The sequence below is a fragment of the Lontra canadensis genome, unplaced genomic scaffold, assembly GCF_010015895.1.
Source record: "Lontra canadensis isolate GAN:19392208 unplaced genomic scaffold, GSC_riverotter_1.0 scaffold1, whole genome shotgun sequence".
Taxonomy (NCBI): domain Eukaryota; kingdom Metazoa; phylum Chordata; class Mammalia; order Carnivora; family Mustelidae; genus Lontra; species Lontra canadensis.
Window position 1 is genome coordinate 83,718,487 of NW_022630995.1, and position 21,603 is coordinate 83,740,089.

General features: G+C 39.5%; 1 protein-coding gene across 1 annotated transcript in view; it reads right to left on the reverse strand.

The window, feature by feature from the left end:
• The window catches only part of FAT4 (FAT atypical cadherin 4), a 180,314-nt gene extending 159,689 nt beyond the window's left edge, over positions 1-20,625 (reverse strand). The window contains exon 1 of the mRNA XM_032858045.1: positions 14,893-20,625. Coding sequence (XP_032713936.1) covers positions 14,893-20,064 — 5,172 coding nt within the window. The 5' untranslated portion in view covers positions 20,065-20,625. The remainder of the gene's footprint in view (positions 1-14,892) is intronic.
• Between the last annotated feature and the right edge of the window lie 978 nt (positions 20,626-21,603).

The following is a 21,603-nucleotide window of genomic DNA, read 5'->3' on the forward strand; positions in this document are numbered from 1 at the left end:
ACTCAAACTCCATTTAGTTAAGTAGTGTTATATCAAATATTTTTTTAAATGAGAAAATAACAAAGGTAAGTATTGTTTCACAGATGTTTTCTCAGAGCATGAAGCATGAAAATAATTTTACTTCAAATATCTTAAAATATGCAGACAACCCCTTATGAAGTACACAAATTGAATGGTTAAGTAGGATAAATAATCTCAATTGCATGGAGCAAGTTATTACAATTAACAGTAAGACTTTTTTTCATCATAGCAGTTTTCTACATTTTCTTTATGCGATGTTTGTCTACCTATTACACTGTTGTCTCTTAAAAGCACGCATCTGGAAAATGCAAATTTGCATCTCCTGTACTGAACAGGATGTCTGGCATATTGAACACTGGAATGAAAGTTAAGAATAACAAGGCAATACTAAGGCAAATAAATTGTTTACAAATAAATTGTTTACAATTACTAAGGTCCTAATCAAGAAACAGACTCTTAAATACAGAGAACAGACTGATGGTTACCACAAAGGACGGGGGGCAGGGGAATGGTGAAATAGGGATTGGGGATTAAGGAGGGCACTTGTGATGAGCACCAGGTGACCTACAGAAGTGTTGAGTCACTATATTGTACAATTGAAGCTAATGTTACGCTGTATGTCATGTAAGTGGAATTTAAATAAAAACTTAAAAAATAATAAGAACAAGGTCCTAATTTAGAGGTCCTTGGTTAGTGCCTAAGTGACAATGTGCAGAAAAAGATTTAGCGAGGTTGACATATACATCAGGACAAATGGCCAGGATAAAGATTCATATCTCTTCTGTTTCTATGCCCATATTCCATCTTAGAAGAAAACTAGAAATCCTAAGTAGGTTGAATTCTCTATTGGGAAAAACTGCAAGAAAGCTCTCAAACTTGTTCTCATTTAAAGGAAGGAATGAAAAGACGAGGTTCCATTCATGCAGTCCTCAATGTCATATTGATATCTTGGCTACTCAAAGATAAAATTACATCTGTGGAGATGAAAAAGGTGACCTAATACATATTTGGGGGGCATATGCTGTGTACATTTATTTATTTCTCAAAGCAGCTCTGTGAAATAGGTATGAAAGCATCCGTGTCCTCTTTTGTGAAATCTATGTTGCAGAGCTGCTTGGAAAAGCTCCAAATATTGAGAAAATGACTTTAATATTTGATACTTTTTATCAGAACATAGTGTATAAATTGGATAATGCTTATCTGGTTTTGTAATATATTTAAATTTTTAAAAGAATGTTGCAATTTACCTAAATCATGGGCAAACTTGATATTTTGAAAACTCTATCACTCCCCTGTCTTATTTAATAATCTTTCTTTCCTTCATTTTGTCTTTCAGCTCAGTAGCCACTGCCACTTAAAAATTATTTTTCAATCTGTTATATTATCATGAAGAAAATTACCACAGAGGTAATTTTTAATAGGCATTTTTATTAATTTTCCTAAAACTAGGAAATAGAACTTAGAAGTTTAGTTTTGTTTCCTTTCTGCTTGGTAGCATTAGAAATGTCATCCTAATTCCTGAATAAACAGTAGCTATTTACATACCAGTAGCTGTTTATCTTTTTTTTTTTTTTTTCTTTTTAATCATTGCCTTCTGGACCACACAAGGAGTAACTGAATGTAGCATCAATAAAAGTAAACCAAACAGTCTTTCAGGAAAATCTGCACTGCTATGTGTAGTGGACATTTTTGTCACAACCCTTAATAAGGTAAGTGGTTAGAATTCCCTGCCTTTAACAGATGAAGGCACTGTGGCTCAGAGAAGTTTAGCATTTGCCTCAAGGTCACACAGCACTAAAGGATAAAACCAAGACTTGAACACAGTTATTCTGACTCCCAAATTTATGTTTATTTTAGTGTTTAACCATGCATGCACAACTGCACTCGATTATTAAGCACAACATAAAACTCCTTCAGAAAGTGAAATATACATTAAGTCCCTTAATCAAAGTTTGAAAAGAAAATAGAAAAATTGAAGTTATGAAAGTGAAATTTAAGTGTAGTTTTACTTCTTCAAATGTTTACCCTGTGCATTATAACTTATATTATTGACTAATATAAGTATTTATTTAGGCCATTGTTTCCAAATAGTATTTGAGGTAGAAGGTAGAGACAAGCTAAGAAGTAAAATGTACAGAGTGATTTATTTAATTTCAGACATGTGTAATGAAAACTTCCCTCCAGAAGAATCTCCTGGAAATACTGCCCGATCTTCTACTCTCTAATATATACTACAAACTTTTGTTTTGTTTTGTTTTGTTTTTTAACAAAAATGGATTCTCTGAATGTATTTTCCCTTGGTTGCTGAGCAACAAAATATTCTTCATCTCAGTATAAATGCACTGACACACAGAAACATGCTGAGAAGAAGATAGAATACTAGACACCTCTATCAGCCACAGCCATCTGTGTTCAGCTTGACCCAAATTTTTGGCAACCTTGTATTGTCTCTCCCATCCCAAATCGTCTTGTCCTATAAAGAAAAATTTTACTCCCACTTCCTTCATTGTCTAGAAAGAAGTCAAGCAGTATACTAAATCTGCCAGGCTCTGGTCTTCAAATACTAAGGACTCATTATTTACTTGTAACCAATTACAACCTCAATGGATAAACAATTAATTTTCCCTATTTTATTATGCAAAGTAATAAAATATTCAGTTGGCATTGCAATATGAGCAGTTCTGTCCTGCTTAGTTGTACACATGAATTAGTATTTTAATCTTCTTAGTGGAGAATTTAATGTACCATCTTAGAAGATAGAGGATGAATTAACTTTCTGTAGCAAGTAAAGGACATGTGGCTATTGCTGAGGGAAAATGCTACAATAAAGCAATACAGTCAATTCAAGTAACATTTAGTAACTCTGAATCTGTTTCTAAGAAACAGACATAATCCAAGAAACAGATTGCTAGATCTGTGCCCAGTGTTTTAAATGATTGCCTTAAATTAACCAATTTTCCCTTTAAAGATACCAGTCTTCTTATAAATTAAGTTAAAATTGTACTGAAAACCCTTGTAAGTCAGGTTTTCCCTGTGATGTGCTGCAGATATGTTAATGTGAAAACCCCAACAGGAATGTTCTTTGTATGGCTATAAAATATTAACTCACCACATGAAATAAAGCCAAACATAAGTGCTTTACCAGTGGGGACTCTCTTCTGATACCTAAGTAAATAATTTGTCAGAATCATACTTTTATTACAATTTGCCATAAACCCACAGTAATAGATATCACAATAAAAAGATGTTGAAAATCTGTCAATGTACTAGTGAGGGTACCATTTTTAAAAAATCATCTCTTAAAAAAGATTTCTTTTTGAGCATATTGAGACAAATTCCTCTTAGGCCCCTAGTTTTAGAAAAAAATATATACACATACATAAATAAGAGATTCATTAAATTATTTTTTCTTTTATTGCAAACTGCTTCAAATCTATTGTAGAGTAGAAGGGAGGTATACATAAATATAAACTGTAATTATTTTGACCATAGAGTTATATGCAATAGAATACTTCACCAACCAAGAGGGAAGCCCATTGTCTCTGGGCATGTGCTTATTCTGAAATTTTCAGTAAGTAGCAAAATATTTTTCTTTTCAGGGAAATGTTTTAACTATGAATTACAAAACTCTCACTTAGGAAGTTACCAGAATTTATATGTCTCATAAAAATCAAAATAGTTTTGAATAAAAGATAGTTTAACCTTCATTTGATGAGGAAAATTTGATTTCAGTTAAGAGGACTGCATTAGGTAGCTGATTAAAATAATTATTTTCAAAATAGATTCACAAATAAACACACAATTTCATGGTACTTGATATTTCACCACCATCACTGAAAAATGGCGAGACAAACATTCTCCATCTAACTCAAAGATAAGGCTTCAAAAATGAAATGGACAATGAACAATCTAATATTTTAATGTTTCTTAAGCAACTAAGCTTCTCAACAAAGTTTCTGGATTAATAAATTACTTCACTTAAGGGAATATAACTATTATTGAATTATGTCAACAACAATAAGATGGTGGATGGATAAATAACATTAATTTAACCACAGACTGGACAATATGGCTTAATGTCAAGCATGTTTGACCAAAGTTAGAAAAACCCAGATGTAGTCTAGATTTATCACCACACATAAATCATGAAATTCTCTGCCTTTTCCTTAATGGAGAGAATGTCTGAATTACCTCCTTACAGACTTGTTAGGGAAATCAAGAAAAAAGAAGGGGGGCACCCCAAAACACTTTAGAAATAAAAGTTTGTTTTTTTTTTCTTAATGTTAATAGTCTGTGAATATCTGTACTTTGGAGAAAAGAGGAGGAAACTTACAAACTTCACCGAGTACATCTTCCACCCCTCCTTGCAATAATCTGTGAAATTAGTATTGTCATTCAGATTTTACAGATGAGGAAGATGAGAGTAGCTGTGACAACATTTGAATCGAGATCCTTCCAAATCAAGAGCATACATTCTGCCAACTAACCCTCAGTCAAGATGAATTATTAAGCAACATTTTCTCTGCTGTATTTTTTTAATCAAATTTACTAATATTGATGATGTCAAATGTTGATCAGGGATGGTAAATTTGAAAAAAAAAAAAAAGAATAACAGTACCTAAATGTATTAATATTGAAAGTACTGATTTCTTAAAGTGTCTATGTATTCATTTGTTTGCTCAAGAGCAACATGGTTTATGATAAGATCAGATTTTCCCTCTGAAGCAAAATTAGATGAGTTCCAAGAAAATGAGAAGACATGGTAATAGTGTAGCTACATTGTGATATATATTAAAAAATGTTCTACTTCACTGACATATCTATAAAATAAGCATTAGTGATCTCACTGTACCTCAGACACTAATGACTTCTGAAAATTGGGTTACAAGGCTCTTAGCCAGTCAACTCCTACAGCCACTGTCATTTTATTCAAAAAAAATCAGTCCTTGCCAATTAGCTAGCTTCACTAATTTCAGAAGAAGCTCCATAGCTTGGCTTGAGATATGAAAAATGACTCCTTTACTTCAGCATGTATCTCTGACTGAGTTCCTAGCCATCAAGCAGTTTATTTGCAATGTGTTCAACAGTAATTCCTTAGTTTATCAAATATTTACTGAATGTCTGAATTGAGCCAGCCCTACTGTAGGTACTGGGAATACAGCAGTAATAAACAGATGAAAACCTTTCCCCTCGTGAAACATATATTTTAGAGAGAAGACATATCGTAAACAAAATAAAGAAGTAACTTATGTGTTATGTTGGGTGATGACAGAGTCTAAGTAGAAACAAAAAGAAGGAAAGAGAAAAAGGAAGGTTAAGGGAGGGAGAACTTGGCAAGGTGACTTCAAGAAAAGATGGGAGGGAAGCAAGAAGCAAGTACTCCAGGCAGAGGGCACAGCTAGCACAAAGACTCAGAGCCAGGAACCCCTGAGGCTGGGACCTGGGGCCCTCACTGTGACTGCTGAGCAAGTGCAGTAAGGAGAGATGGGAGGGGAAAAAGTCAAAAGTAACTGACAAGAGCTGGTCACATAGGGTGATCTACTGGGAGAAAGACAGGTAAAATATAATGAAAATTATAGATCAGTAAATTATATCACACACACTTACACATGTACTGTAGATGGTAGATAGATAGATAGATAGATACTTGAAATTAATGAGATTGATTGAGCTCCTCAACAGAATAGTATAGAAAGGGATGAATTTCGAGAACTGATTCCAGGGGTATTCCAACATTTAGCATTTGGGAGATAAGAAGAGGCTGGTTCAGGAGACTGCTAAATCCTATGGAAGAGGAATATGAAAAACTATAGCATAGAAATGGAGATCTGGCAGGATGAGATGGTGCTACAGTGATGTTAGTAAAGGAAGATTAATTCTCAATTACAGTGTGAGATACTTGACGGAAGGAAATTATCCAAATGGGATAAAATTATCCGAATAGATATCTAGAGGAAAGAACATTTTATACAGAAGGAAGGGCCAGAAGGAAAGGCTCCAAGGCAGGTATGTTCCTAGCAAGTCCTGGGAATAGCAAGACACCAGTATGGGTAAAGCAGACAAGCAAGGGAAGAAAATAGTAGGAAAGGATATTGGAAATCAATAAGAAAATGTCTTCAATGATCTAAGGAAAGAATGAAAGTGTCTTAGATCAAGATAGTAATGGTGGGGGGGCGCCTGGGTGGCTCAGTGGGTTAAAGCCTCTGCCCTTGGCTCAGGTTATGATCCTAGGGTCCTTGGATAGAGCCCCACATCGGGGTCTCTGCTTCCCTTCCTCTCTCTCTCTGCCTGCCTCTCTGCCTACTTGTAATCTCTGTCTGTCAAATAAACAAATAAAATCTTAAAAAAAAAAAAAAGATAGTAATGGTAGAAGTGATGAGAAATGATCCAGTTTCTGGATATATTTTTAAGATATCCAGAATTAGCTAATCAGATTGTGTATAGGATGGTAAGGAGTCAAAGAGGATTCCAAGTTTTCTGACTTGAACAATTAAAGATTGGAACTGCCATCAATTGAGAAGGATATGATTAGGGGTGCAATAGATCTTTGCTGGGGAAGATAATAGAAGCTCAAATTTGGAAATGTTAATTTAAAATATCTATTAAACATAATGAGTAAGTAGTTGGTTATATAAATATGGGGTTTAGGGGAAATACATAGGGTAGAGACAAAATTTTGGAGTCATCAATGTATATGTTACTTAAAATCATAAGATTGAGATTCTCAAGAGAATTTGTGTGCATTGAAAAGAGGAGTATTTTCAAGGATTACATGGACATTACAACATTTAGAATTTAAGGACATGGAGAGAAACTGGTAAAGGAGGCTGAGAAGGAATTGTTCTAAGAAATAGGATGAAAAATCCACAGTATGATGACTTAGAAGTAAGTATACAATGAGCACTGAGAACTGACCATTGGATGTAGAAATGTGGCTATCATGGTGGCCTTGGCAAGAGTAACATTCATTGGAGTGGCAGAAGTTAAGTCTGATGAGACAAATTTAAGAGATAATAAGAAAGAAAGCAGGTATATGCAACTTTTCCAAGAAATTTTGCTGTAAAGGGAAGAATATAAATGAGGCAGTAACTGGAAGAATGGAAATATATTCCCATCTCAAGTTTAAGAAATCAAAATGGAAATATATTCCCACCTCAACTTTAAGCACCTTACAAATTGTAGGTCCGTTCATTGAAGCCTAACCTAAATAAAGATTAATAGGGAGCTAAAGTAATGCTACTACTTGACCATTACCTAAATTAAAATTTACCCAGTATTTCTTAAGTCACCAGTATGAAGAAGTATCAAAATATGAAAACAACTTTTTACCCAGCAAAAATTGCATGCGTATGAGACTACAGAAAGTATCAACCATTCTTAAAATGTTAGTCAGTACTGGGTGAGGATTAAAAGTACATACTGTGGGTTCAGACCGCTAGGTTCAAACCTTGCTTTCACTGTAAACCAGCTCCATAAACTTAACCTTCACTAGCCTCAGTAGTGTCATTTGTTGAAAAATGAGATGTTGTTATACCTCCAAGAGTATTGTGAAGGCAAGATAATACCCAGTACTTACCACTGTCTGACATAATGTAAGCACTTCACATACATCTATAAATGACAAAATATTTCAGAAAAATATCAAATAGTCTGAAATAAATAATCATTAACAACACCATTGTTCCCAACTACCAGTTGGCCAGCAGGGTCTGTCAATGTCCATTAAAATTTCCTCAATGTTTTCTTTTCTTTTCTTTTCTTTTCTTTTAATTTATTCATTTTTCAGAGAGCGAGAGAGTGAGAGAGCACAGCACGCAGAGTGGCAGGCAGAAGCAGAGAGAGAAGCAGGCTCCCCCTGCTGAGCAAGGAGCCTGATGCTGGACTTGATCCCAGGACCTGGAATCAGGACTTGAGCCAAAGGCAGCCACTTAACCGACTGAGCCATGCAAGCGTCCCTCCTCAGTGTTTCATAATGTTCCTTAAAATTTGGTTTTTACTCACTGATTGCTTCTTAAATATGGATATATGTCTGGAAACTGGAAAAGACTGGAGCTGTAGAGCTGTAGTCAATTCTTGATTACCACATATAAGTTATCTGCCAATTAGATTATGTTTCTTCTCCATGAACTGATTGTCTCATTTTGTCTCATATCTTAACACCAGAAAAAATCCAACAGTCTTTGTATAATGGTTGCATATATGCTAACATATGATCTTATATATGTTAATAAATAATATATTGTGTATCTGTATCTTATAAAAAAATACTTGTCTAATAGAATTGCTTTTACTTGTCTTCATTCTTTATACATTCTCCTTCTCCTTCTACTAAAATTGGCCACTGTTGTCGCAGACTGCTTAAAGACCGAAAACATTGGAAAATTACCACATTTTATATCTAGGTTACTTTAAAGTACTTTAAAATTCATCTTGGCCCAAATTATTTGCTGGTTATTCTTTTCCTAGTTTCACTCACATGCTCCTAATTCTGAATACTACCTACTTTCGAGGGTATTATAAAGAGCTGAACTTTAGATGTATTAATTCTTGGAATACAGGACACACCTTCAGTCCTGTGGAATCCTTTACAGTCACTAATTCCACAGTCGCTCACAACTAATGAGGTTCCTAGGCAGTTTTTCATTGTAATGATGACAAAGCGCAAGCTGTAAACAATATAAGGAAGAATTGATTCCACAAAATGCTAAGTACATATATACTTTTCCAAAATAATCCTGGAGTAGTTGCCTCAAAATCTATTGGAACAACAAGGAATTAAAATGATTAGTGTTTTAATAAAGGCAAGGGAAAAAAAAAAGAAAGAATAAATTAATCAGAAGATAAATTATGTCCATGGAAATCTATTACCAAAACAGGGAGACCAAATCAAGCATCCTGAAGCCATATATAAATAAGGAGAATAAGCTTAACTGGCCATCAATAATGCTGTTTGTAATACACATTTGTACATGTCCTGAAAATATAATCATAATATCTTGTTTAATAAATTTGGAAACATATCAGTAAGACAAAATAAAATCAGAAAATAATCACAGGTTGCTTTTTAAAAAGAATACTCTGGAGATCAAAAGAAGAAAAAGCAATAAAATCTTTTCCTCCTTTAATAGAATCCTCATTCGCCATCCACTCCAACTTTATCATATTCCCTAGGAGAGTAAGATTTATCATCTGTTAATATAAAAATGGATTCTCCACCTTCATAAATTACAGCATCTACTTCCAAATTGTATGGTACTGTGGATTAGAAGAGGGATTACCAATACCTGGGCTCTTCACTTGTCTCCAGCCCCCCTCTCTTGTATTCTGACCCTTTGTTCCTGCTCTAGAAACACTTCCACACATCCCAATTGGGGACAGTTACCACCATTAACTGACCCATAAAAATGTACAGCATCTGCTGATGGCCAGGATTGAGGCAAGCAAAAGCCATTTCCCTTAGTTCAGACTAAGGGAATTGTAATTCAAAGATTTTTAACAATAAATAAGGGCTTGAAAACAGGATTATTAAAAGCATACATACTCATATCTACAGAGTAAAGGCCCCTTCTCTTAACTGAAACCACAGATTTCCCTGGCTTTCTAGAATAGTAGGTATGAGTATAAATAGTGGACGTATGCAGACTGGGTGTGATTTTCCTTTCTAGCTATCTGAATTTAAGCAAATTATTTAACTTTTCGGAGGCTGTTTCCAGAGCTATGAAGTGGAAATGATATTAACAGTGTTATGAGGCTCAAAGGGTAAACTCTCCAAGAACTTAGCACTTAACTCAATGAATGAACATAGCAATAGTTGATAAATGTTATTGTAATAATAATTATTATTATTACTTACTGAGTTCTGTTGCTTATTTTTTGCCTGTGAGGGATGATACACAAGATACAGAGAGGTTTAATCTAAGGTTCATTAACTCTGATTCTAAACCCTCTAGAAGACAATCATTTCTAAACTCGGTATTCAGCACTAATCTTATAAATATCTTCTCATTTCTCTTAGAAATCTTGATGGTGTTCACTGTGAAAATAAATTGATTTATTACCCAATTGCTAAAATTCATTTCTGTTACTGTCATAGTCTGTGCACCTAATATTATAAACACACTTCTAATAGACTATTTCTAATGGCTTTTCTTAAACTGAGATGTAAAAATCTCATTACCTAGACCAATGGTTCTCTTCAGTGCAACATGGGGCTTGAGGCATACCAGGGACCCATTAAAGAGGCCTGGGAAGTCAACACTGTCTTCATAATAATGAACAACATTACTTGCCATTTTCTTTGTATTGACATGTACACCAGAGGTGCAAAAACAATGATGGGTAAAACTGCTAGTGCCTTAGCACAAATTAAAGCAGTACCTCTCCAGTATTCTAGCAGTAATTGTATTCTTCACTGCTAGGTACTCACAGTAAAAATAAAATGCCAGTTTCATTTAAAAACTGAAGAAAATCTTTTGAAGAAATAGCAAAATTACTAAATTTATTAAATCTAAGCACTTAAATCTGAATTTTTAAAATATTTTGTGTGGCAAACAATAGAATGTACCTAAACCACTAATTTTTACCTAAGGACTATAGTTGTCTCAAAGAAAAGCATGCATGTGAATGAAATGCAAGCTAAACCAGCTGTTTTCCTTATGGAATACAGTTTTTGTTCGAAAGAACAACTGACAGGGAAACTATATTTTTTTAGACTTGAGTATGTGGCAGATACTTGTTTGTTATCAAATGAACAAAGGGCACCTGACACTTGAAGGAAAACAATAACATATGTTACTGATAATGAAATTTGAGATTTTGAGTAAAAATTCCAATTTTGAAAAACTTCTAACCATTGCCATGAAGTTGAGAGTCAATATATTTAAAGTTTTTTATAAGATTCTGAGCACTTATAACAATATTTTCCAAATGATCAATTCTTGATATTTCTAAATCATTAATAGTTAAAAAAAATCAATTCAAAATGCAAGATAGATCAATGTATTTTTATGTAACAAAGTATAAAAAGTTCACTGATAGGATTTCAAATTCTACATTCCAAGTAAATTTTAAGAAAGTGCCACTTGTGGAGTTCTGGTGTAGTATAAAAAGAAAATCAACAATTATCTGAAAAGAATACCAAAGTATATCTCCCTTATCCAATTTCATAGATCTGAGTGAGGATAGATTCTTTTCATCTACTTTAACTGAAATAATTTATTGCAATGGAATGAAGATTTGAGAATCCAGCTGTTTTATCTTAAGCCATCTATTAAAGGTGTTTATGAAAATACAAAATAATATCTATTTTCATTATGTGAAAAGTTTGGGAAAATAAAGTTTTCTAATAAAGTAAAAATGTGTGTTTAATATGATATTTAAACAAATTAATAAATATTTAATTTTTTTCTCAGTTTTATGATCAAAATGACAAATTTTGATAGAGAAGACACACCTAAACAAAAGCTCTTTTAAGTCCTTAACAATTTCTAAGAGCATACAGGGGTACTAAGACTGACAAATTTGAGAACTGTGAGCTAGACACATATATAGTATGTCCTTCCATTTAAACCCTAAGTTCCATGTAAGACCACCCACCTAAGTTTCTCCTTCCTCTCTGAGTTTTCTGACAATTCTCAATTCACTTGTACAACAGACATAATTGGCATGTCTTTATGTCCTTAGTTCAATTCATGATCAAAATCAAGTTTACTAATTTCCTCTGTTCCCTCAGCTTCTCTCTGTTGAGTTATTCCTGATACAAAAGAAAACATATTCTGGTCTTAACTCTTCTACCGTCTCATTTAACAAACATGTACTGAGCACCTGCTATACCACAAGTATATACTAGACTCTGAGATAACAAAGATCAATGAAACAAAACCTCCGGCTTTGTTGAGGTACAACCAAGTCCCTAAGTTGCATGTTTCTATACAACACATATTAAAAAAGAAATGTCTTTTGAAGGACTGCATCCCTATTTTTTCTTGAACCTAGAAAAATGGTACAAATTTTATATGAGCTATTCTTTTTTTATCCATTTTATTTTTTGTTATTTTATTTTATTTTATTAGTGTTCCAAGATTCATTGTTTATGCACCACATCCAGTGCTCCATGCAATACGTGCCTTCCTTAATACCCACCACCAGGCTCACCCAACCCCCCACCACTCCCTCCCCTCCAAAACCCTCAGTTTCTTTCTCAGAGTCCACAATCTCTAGCTATTCTAACATAATCAAGATTCATCCAAGCATACAAAGACACAAAACTATAATAAACCTTGTGTCTGCAACTCAGAAGCCATCCTTGAAGAATTCCTATTCATGCCAAAGGTTTAGATATGATAAGGAGAGAGAGTGAAGGTATACAATTGGAAAGATCTCTGGAATGAGCAAGATCAGAGCCACGGGCCTCTGCTCTCCCCACACACATCAGAGCTTGAAAAAGAATGCAGATTAAATCATTTCTCTTTTACCCACTGACCCTCTGCTTGCCCATGGAATGATCAGCTATGACTCTAGCCAGAAACCTAAGTAAGCAACCCAGAGCCCTATCAGTGCACATGAATAAAAAAAAAAAAAAAGAAAAAGTATTGGAACAGTTTGCACTTGAAAACAAACAACTGAAAAATCACCTCTGACAACCAGAGGTAACATAACTTATTTTTGCACAATCACAGTAAATTAATTGTTTGAGCAGAAGGAAAAAAGAACTTTACTGTATATACTTGAAAGATACAACCAATAATAATATGAAATTCTAGCTCCCAACCACTGCTTTCAATATTCTTTGGAGAAACACATTTGCTTTTAATTATAGGAGTGGTTGGAGCTTGGAAACTCAAACTTGGTTTACAATTTCAGCACTTTAGTTCATAGAAAATACCCTGGCAGTTTTTTTTTTTTCTTTTTTTTTTTTTTCCTTAACAAAAAATCACCATAATGAATTATCCCCAGATTTTTAGATGAATAGGGTGTAGTAAATATGAACAATTTTTATATTGATGTTATTTGATATTTAAAAAGTAATAGGAATACTATCCCCTATGACCAGCAAAATGACTTACAATTATTACTTTTTGATCCTCATGCCTATTGCAGAGCCAGCACTATTTAATAAATTTAAGCCAAGCTAATCTTTGCATATTTAATGATTAAATAGCAAGGCAAAATAAATCTAATGATACCAATGGGTATTTATTCTCATTCTCCATGTTGTTCTAATAAAATATAATGCACTGAACCAAGCAACAACCAATAACATAATTTGTTTCACTGTTTAGCAAATTCATCTAAAGTCTAGAAAGACTTAGTTGCCTATCTTTAATAAATATTTCAGTTTTCTAACTAATTAAATCTCTTTATCTAATAAATAATCCCAGAGAAGGAAGGTAGAAATAGGGGGTCAGTTAACTTGAGGGACAACCAGATATCAATATAAAAATGTATGTAAATCATGGCCTAAGTTAAACCAAATAGCTCAACATGTAAGACCCATGTTAAGATCTTTAAAAATCTAATTAGGAAAAGAGGACATTTGGGTTACAAGTCCCTTCAGGGCTATGTATATAAGATAAAACTGAATTCCAGTTAGCATTATATCGCTAAGAATTGTATCTCTATTAAGAATTATATCTCTAATTATATCTCTAATATCCTCTAGGCCATGAATATGCTGCTCTATCTGAAGAATAGCTATAGCTAGCTATTATGAAAAAAAAAATCACAAGGGATTCAAAAGGGTAATAATAATAATAAGTGAATATTTTAAATGAAGAAAACTGCTCACCCTCCACCACACCCCCACCCCAAATAAAGAAAGCAAGAAAACAAATACGTAAACCTCAATCTCACTAGTATATTGTGTCTGGGTTACTGCCAAGTATCCCAAATGACATTTGATATTTTGTGTTTTTGGCTGAGTGACACTAGAATGTCTTTGAGGGGAGGAGGAGGGAGAAAGGAACTCAGAAAAAGAGAACAAGAGCTTTCCAGAGTCTAGCTATGTGATTTCTAGTTGATTATCAAAACAACACTGGAAGCAGTTCAATGAAAATGCAACACAGAGGTAGTAGCCTAAAGTACAGCCCAGGGAAGGCCAGGCTTGGAATGTTTTAGGCATATTCTAGAAACCCTAATCTCTTACCCATCAGCAGACAGAGCAACATGTGCCTATACCATAGCACTGAACACAGATTTGTATCAAGAAGCACCCTCTAATCTCTGATAATTCATAGCACATTACATGCTTTCCTTCAAGAGGGAAGAGAGAGGATTACCCTAAGTCAGAAGATGGTGCCTCAAATGTGAAAGCAGATGAAATCAGGAATCTCCCCAAACTTGGCTCAGCACGTTAAAATTAGTCACTGTCTATAAAGAAACTGCCAAGACTGCTGAGGATGTGAAAGTTAATACTATCCTGATGTAAACTGCCAGTCGGTACTGTCTTGCCACTCCTCCCAGAAAGCTTTGCTCTAATGCTGATTTCTACCAGAGTTTTTGGTTTTGGAACAGAAATTGAGTCTGAAATTGCCCATTCTCTAGCAGACTTCCTTACTGAGAGGTGTCTAGTTAGTGCATTGATTCAGCTTTTTTTTTTTTTTTTTTCCACTTCTGAAATGGCTAGATTTCTCCCTGGCCTTTTGCATATGATTGCTATGAGGTAAAGCATATAAGCTGTTTGTTGTTTGGTTTTGACCAGGATGAAAGCTCAATTTTATGTGATTCTTGTTCTTTTTGTGACAGAACATTTTATATGGTCCTGTCAGTAATAGAAACAATGAAGGTAAATCATTATAGAAAGTAAATATGAGAGAACAATCTTTCTAAAAGGCACATCAACAAATAATTCATAAATGACTACAAAATCATTACCTCTGCTCTCTGGGTTCTGGGAAAAGCGGTTGATTTTTCTATGGCATAAACATCCACGAGGTAAAGACATGCTCCTTGCTCCCGGTCCAGAATGGCTGCAGTCTGAATTATGCCAGTCTGTCGTCCAATAGTAAAGAGGCGTCCAACTGTTTTTTCTTCACAACGAACTGAAACAATATAATACTCCACTGGGGCTTCAGATCCTCTAGGGCTAGCTGCTTCTATGGATATTACGTTGGTACCAATGGGTTCACCTTCCTTCAAAATAGTTATATATTTGGGTTGAGTAAAAACAGGTCCATCAAGGCCCTGAAGAATGATGGTCAATTCAGTGGTTGATTTCCTCCTTTCAGGGCCAAGGTCTGTTGCTGAAACTATGAGGTTATAGATCAGCTGAGAAGGCACCAGTGCTGAAGCCACTCTCAGGTCTCCACTATAACGATCCACAATGAAGGTGTCTGTGTCCCCATTGATGATCTCATACTCCACTTCTCCGTTTGCCCCTTCATCTGGGTCTGCAGCCATTATCGTTGTCAGAACAGAACCAATCACAGCTGAAGGGTCTGCAGCAAGGGCATTTTGTGATATAAACATTGGAACGTTGTCATTGAGGTCTGTGACCAAGATGGTCACATTTTTCAAAGCATAGCGTCTCGTTTCTATAGGCACGGCTTGATCATTGGCTTTTACGGTTAACTCAAAGAGATTGGCAAATTCCCGATCTATTTCAGCATTAGTATATATAGTGCCTTTGACTTCATCTATGCCAAAGTGGTTGCCCCTGGGCATCTGTTGAATGATTGTATAGGAGAGTTGCCCATTAATGTCTGCATCAGGGTCATGTGCAGTCACTGAAATAACAGACGTTCCAATAGGAATGTTCTCAACAATGGACTTGAAAATATCCCCAGGAGGAAAGCTAGGAGGATTGTCATTAAAGTCCCTCACATGAATAACCACTGACATTGTAGACGAACGAGGAGGCCTTCCTTGGTCTTTTGCTGTTATATTTAATTTGTACAAAGACTGTGTCTCAAAGTCCAATTTTTTGGCAAGGAAAATACTCCCAGTGTTTGGGCTGATGCTAAAAGTTCCATGGTTGTTAGTTCCAGTGATACTATAATGTAAATCAGCATTGTCACCTGAATCTGAATCAGTTGCAGTAACAGAGGACACGAGTTCACCAATTCTCATGTTTTCCAAAACATCAACAAACAGTGTTGATTTAGGGAAAGAAGGGGTATTGTCATTTTCATCTAAAATATCAATATTTAAGGTACAGGTGGAGTTGAGGGAGACTGCACCTGAATCCACTGCTTGAATTACAAGGGAATAGGCAGGTGTTGCTTCATAGTCTAATTTGCCCACTAGTGTCACCTGACCAGAGGTACTGTCTATAGCAAACTGTCTTTCTTCATTTCCTTTCATTACAGAATAATGAATAAGTCCATTATTACCTTCATCGACATCTGAGGCAGATACTCTTAAAACTTGTGTCAGATTGGCTGCTGACTCTGATATGGTGGCTTGGTAAAAGTCTTTTAAAAATTTGGGAGCATTATCATTTATGTCCTTCATGTAAACATGCACTGTGGCCTGATCCTTGAGAGGCTGAGGGAGCCCTTGATCTGTTGCAATGACTGTAAAGCTAAACACTGCAGTCCCTCTCTGTCTCATAAGAGACTCCCTGTCAAACTGACGAGTATTTGTAATTTCCCCACTAACAGCATGCAACTCAAAATCTGGCTGCACCATTTCAAAGGAATACCTTACTTCTCCATTTGGCCCAAAGTCTTTATCTATAGCATTTACTTTGCCCACCAATGACCCAGCTTTCTGCTCCTCTTCAAAATAAAACGTGTAATTGGTACTGTTAAAAAGAGGCCTGTTATCATTTACATCTTCTAAAATTACAGTAACATTCACAGTAGCACTAAGGGGTTCCACTGCTCTGTCAGAAGCAACAACCAGTAAAACATATCTGTCTTGAAGTTCACGGTCCAGTTCACTTTTTATATACAATTGACCATCTGGGAATATGCCAAAAGCATCCCCTGTATTTCCTTCAGCAATGCTGTATGCAATTTCACCATTTGCTCCTGAATCCTTATCAAAAGCTTGCACTTTAAAGAATCGAGAATTCACGGGCTCTGACTCACAAAGGGTGACCTCATAAGAAAGTTGATCAAACACTGGTGGGTTGTCATTTACATCATGGACATAAACTGTTAAGATGAAACTAGAGGAGAGCTGTGGGACACCCATATCAGATGCCAAGATCTCTATTTGGTAGGAACCAGCATGAACATCCAGGGGTCCTAGCAAACTAATATTACCATTCTTTTCATCGATAGTAAACAGGTTCTTGGGGTTTTGCTTCAGGCTATAGAGTACCATGCCATTGACACCTTCATCAGGGTCCACAGCTTTGGCTTGGAAAATGCTGTGACCAGCCTGCCAATTCTCCACCACGTTTACGCTCTCTACAGCCTGAAGGAAATGGGGAGAGTTGTCATTCAAATCCTTAACAGTTATGTTAACCATAGTGTCTCCAGTCACTGTGCCCCCACTGGCCACTACTTTCAGCTGATAAAAGGATTGCTCTTCTCTGTCAATCACACTCGCTGTGGTAAGGTGCCCAGTGACCTGGTTGATAGCAAACATACCTTTCTGGTCCCCAGTAGTAATGAGATAACTGATGTTGGAATTGAGATCCATGGTGGATGCAGACACACTACCCACATGATATCCCAGAGCCACATTCTCAAAGACCACGAAGCTGTAGGCAGCCTGGCTGAATACAGGTGGGTTGTCTTGAGTGTCCAGAACCGTGATGGTTACTATTGCCTGGTTGGGAGACTGTAAATTGCCACCATCAGTAGCCACTATTTGCAACTGGTAGGCTGTTTTTTCTTCTCTGTCTAGGGCCATTCTGGTAGAAATAACCCCACTTTGAGCATTGACTTGAAACCGAGACCTGTCCCCAGCAGATATACTGTATTTGATAGTTCCATTGAGACCTAAGTCTGGGTCAGTGGCAGATACTGTAGTGATGTAACTTCCTCCAGGCTCATTCTCCTGAATATGAGCAAAGTATTGGATTGGGTAAAAGACAGGACTGTTGTCATTCACATCCAGGAGACTCACATTTATGCGAACCATTGATGACTGGGGAGGGGAGCCCAGATCCGTGGCCAGAACCAACAGGGAATGGAAAGCTTGCTCCTCTCTGTCCAAGGAGGTGATAGTACTCAACCTTCCAGACACAGGATCCAGCCGGAAGGATCTCTGGTCAGTCTCAGCCTCTTGTAGGGAGAAGCGCACTGTCCCATTGTCACCCAGGTCTCTATCATTTGCCCTAAGCACCAGTAGTTCTGTCCCTGTTGGGGCATTCTCAACCACAGACACATCATACCCTTCTGGCTGGCTAAATACTGGCTTTTCATCATTCACATCCAGGAGAGTTACTACAAGCTGGGCATAGGAAAACTTGGGGTGAACCCCCTGGTCCCGAGCACTGATGTTCAATACGATCTGAGAAGCCAGTTCACGGTCTAAGCCCCCCGCAACTCCAGTGGTCACCAGGCCGCTATGTTCACTGATGTGGAACCAACCTAGTCCATTGCCAGAGACGATGCTGTAACGCAGATTAGCATTGAGACCAGAGTCGCCATCAGTGGCAGACACTCCACTCACATAGCTTCCCGGGGGCGCCTCCTCGCTCAGGTTCACTCTGTACACTTGCTGTGCAAAGACAGGAGGGTGGTCATTGATGTCATTTACGAAAATCACCAAGCTTGCCACAGAAGAACGCGCCTGGACCGCTGCGCCAGGGGGCGCCCCGTAGTTATCAGAGACCGAAACTGTGAGGTTGTAAGAAGGGATGCGCTCGCGGTCTAGGGCGCTGGCCACTTTGATGAGGCTCAGATTCGGCACTTTGCTGCTCTGCACCTCAAAGTGGCGCTGCTCATTGCCCCCTAGAATCTGCACAGAAATATTCCCGTTGGCCGCGGGTGAGTCTGCGTCCGTCACAGTGAGCAGAGCCACCACAGTGCCCACTTGAGCGTTCTCATCTACAGAGGCATAGCGCGAGGTGGCCGGGAAGTAGCGGAATTTCACCACGGGGTCATTGTCGTTGACATCTAGAAGCTGAATAAGCGCCTCGGCACGCCCAGTAAGGGAAGGCACGCCTCGGTCCATAGCCTGCACGGTAAGCGAGTACTGACGCCTGGCCTCGAAGTCCAGGGGCTCCCGCACGGTGATAAGCCCCGTTTCTGGGTCCATTTGGAAGGGAGTCCCCTCGTCCTGCAGTCTATAGCGGATGTCCGCATTGGTGCCCTCGTCCGCGTCCGCCGCCGCCACCTGGAGGACGCTGGAGCCCACCGCTGCGTCCTCAGGCACCCCCGCCTGGTAGTGGGAACTGCCAAAAACTGGGGGGTTGTCATTTATGTCTTGCACAGTCACGTTTACCTGCAGGTAGCCCCGCCGCTTCGGCTCACCCTTGTCCTCCACTTCCACCAATAGCTGGTACTGCGGTGTGACCTCGCGGTCCAGCCCGCCCTTGGACACCAGATGCAGAAACGCACCCTCGCCGCTCGGGTTCAGGGTGATATCCAGGCGGAAGCGACCCGCCTCGTTACCCTGGATGATGCGGTAAGAGCGATGGTCCACACCATTGGAGCCGATGTCCGAGTCGGTGGCCGTATCCAAGATGACTTGGCGCCCGCTGCTACTGTCCTCCTTGAAAGTGACCACGATGGAGGGATCGGGGAAGACGGGGGCGTTGTCATTGAGGTCCCGCACAAGCACTCGCACTTCGGTGGGGTAGGTGGGAGAGCTGGAAAGGACCACCAGATTGATCACGTCGCTGGGCAAGCTCTCGCGGTCGATGGTGGCGGTGGTGTAGAGGGCCCCGGTGCTGCTGTTTATGGCAAACAGGGCGTGGCTTTCGCTGAGCCGGTAGGTGAAGCCGGGGCGCGTCTGGATGGTGCCCACCAGCGTGCCGGGAGGTTGCTCCTCCAGCACTTGGAACACCTGGCGCTGCTCGGCCCCGCTGACCTGAGCCGGCCCGGGGAGCTGTGATAGCAGCCAAAAGACTCGGAGGAGCTGAAATACTGATAGAGGGGGCAGCTGGAGCCATGGGCGTCCAGGCGCCCTGTCTTCTAAGTCCATGGTCCTGGCTCCCTGGAACGGTGTGATAAAAAGAAGGAAGAGTGAAGCAAAAAGAATAACAGCAGGGATTAAGTAGCCCCAGCAAAAAGTGCAGCCGAGGGCTCTCAGAACTCTGCTATTTCAAAGAACCTCCAGCCCAGCAGAAGCAAATCGCGTCAGAGAAAGGCTCCAGGTAGCCATTTGGACTTACAGTACGAGAGAGATGCCTGGGCGAAAAGCCGTAAGGAATTCCGCGGGACACTCCTGTGCGCTGATGAATTCCCAGAAAAGTTTCTCCAACCTCCTACATTTCCCCCCTTCACTTTGTTTTTTGAATCCAGAGTCTGAGCGTTTTCGCCTGGGTGGGTGTGGATTGGGAGCGGTTGCCTGTATTTAAGGTATATGAGGAATCATTGCAAACAATTGTCTCCAGAAACTTTAGAACTTACCCACGGCGAAGAAGCTGAAGAGGGAAGAACGAACCTCGGCAGAGATGTGTGGCAAGAACAATTGCGCACGGGGGAGGGGGCGGTGCGACCCGGGAGATTATAGAATTCCTTTCCCAAAAGCTGGAGAGGAGGGAGCTCCTCGAGTCCTCACTCCTCAATAACAAGGCTGCGAGGCCCCTTCGACACGGCTGCAGAAGTGGCCGCGGAGGCCCGGGCGCCGGCGTCTGCGCGCTGGCCGCTAGCGATTGCGTTCCAGGCGCTCGCGTTGGAGCTAGGGCTCCGGTACCCAGGAGCGCTCAGCTTCGTCCCTTCTCCTCCAGCCGCCGCCGCCGCCGCCCCTGCTGCGGCTTCGAGCTGGTGGTCGCGCGCAGGTACCATCCAGGGCTCTTCAGCATTTTGGTTTGGGTTTTGGTTTTTTACCTCTGCCGAGGTGCCTGCAGTCTCATTATTTGTACATCCAAATCGAGTGCAGGTCCGTCCCCCTTTCTTCTCGGCCTCGCAGGGGTCGAGCAGGAACGGCGCGCGGTCCCCGAGTCCCCTCCCCTCACCATGCCAGGGGGATCGTTCTCCGGCGGCCCGCGTCAGAAGACCACTCCAGTGCGCCTCGCCCCTGCCCCCGTTATCTTTGCCTTTATTGTCCCGTGTCAGTTTCACTTTGTAATCCACAAGCCTTTTTGTTTGGGGCGGGGGGCGGTTGCTCCCCCTTTCTCCTTCACCGTTGGCGGTGGAGGCGGGGAAGTCGGCGCGGGGCTGTGGCGGCGCCCGCGGCAGCTCCGGACGGCGCCTGTCAGCGCTCTCCTCCTCGCCTGCCCGGGATGAAGGTTGTACCGCTGTGGAGCCGGAGCTCAGCGAGCCGCTCTCAACCTCCGGCTGGTCCCTCAGATTCCCCGCCTCTTCCCCGCTGCGCGCACACACACACACACACACACACGCACGCACGCACGCACACACAGCGACCGTCGCTGAAACACAAACAGAGGGGGAGGGAAGACCGCGAGCTGGAGCAGGACTCAGAAACTTTGCTCGCCGCTCATTGATCCCCGCACTTTAGTTCGCCCGGACTCCCCCTAGCTCCCGGTCCTGTCACCTACTGCCCCTCCCTCTCCCCAGC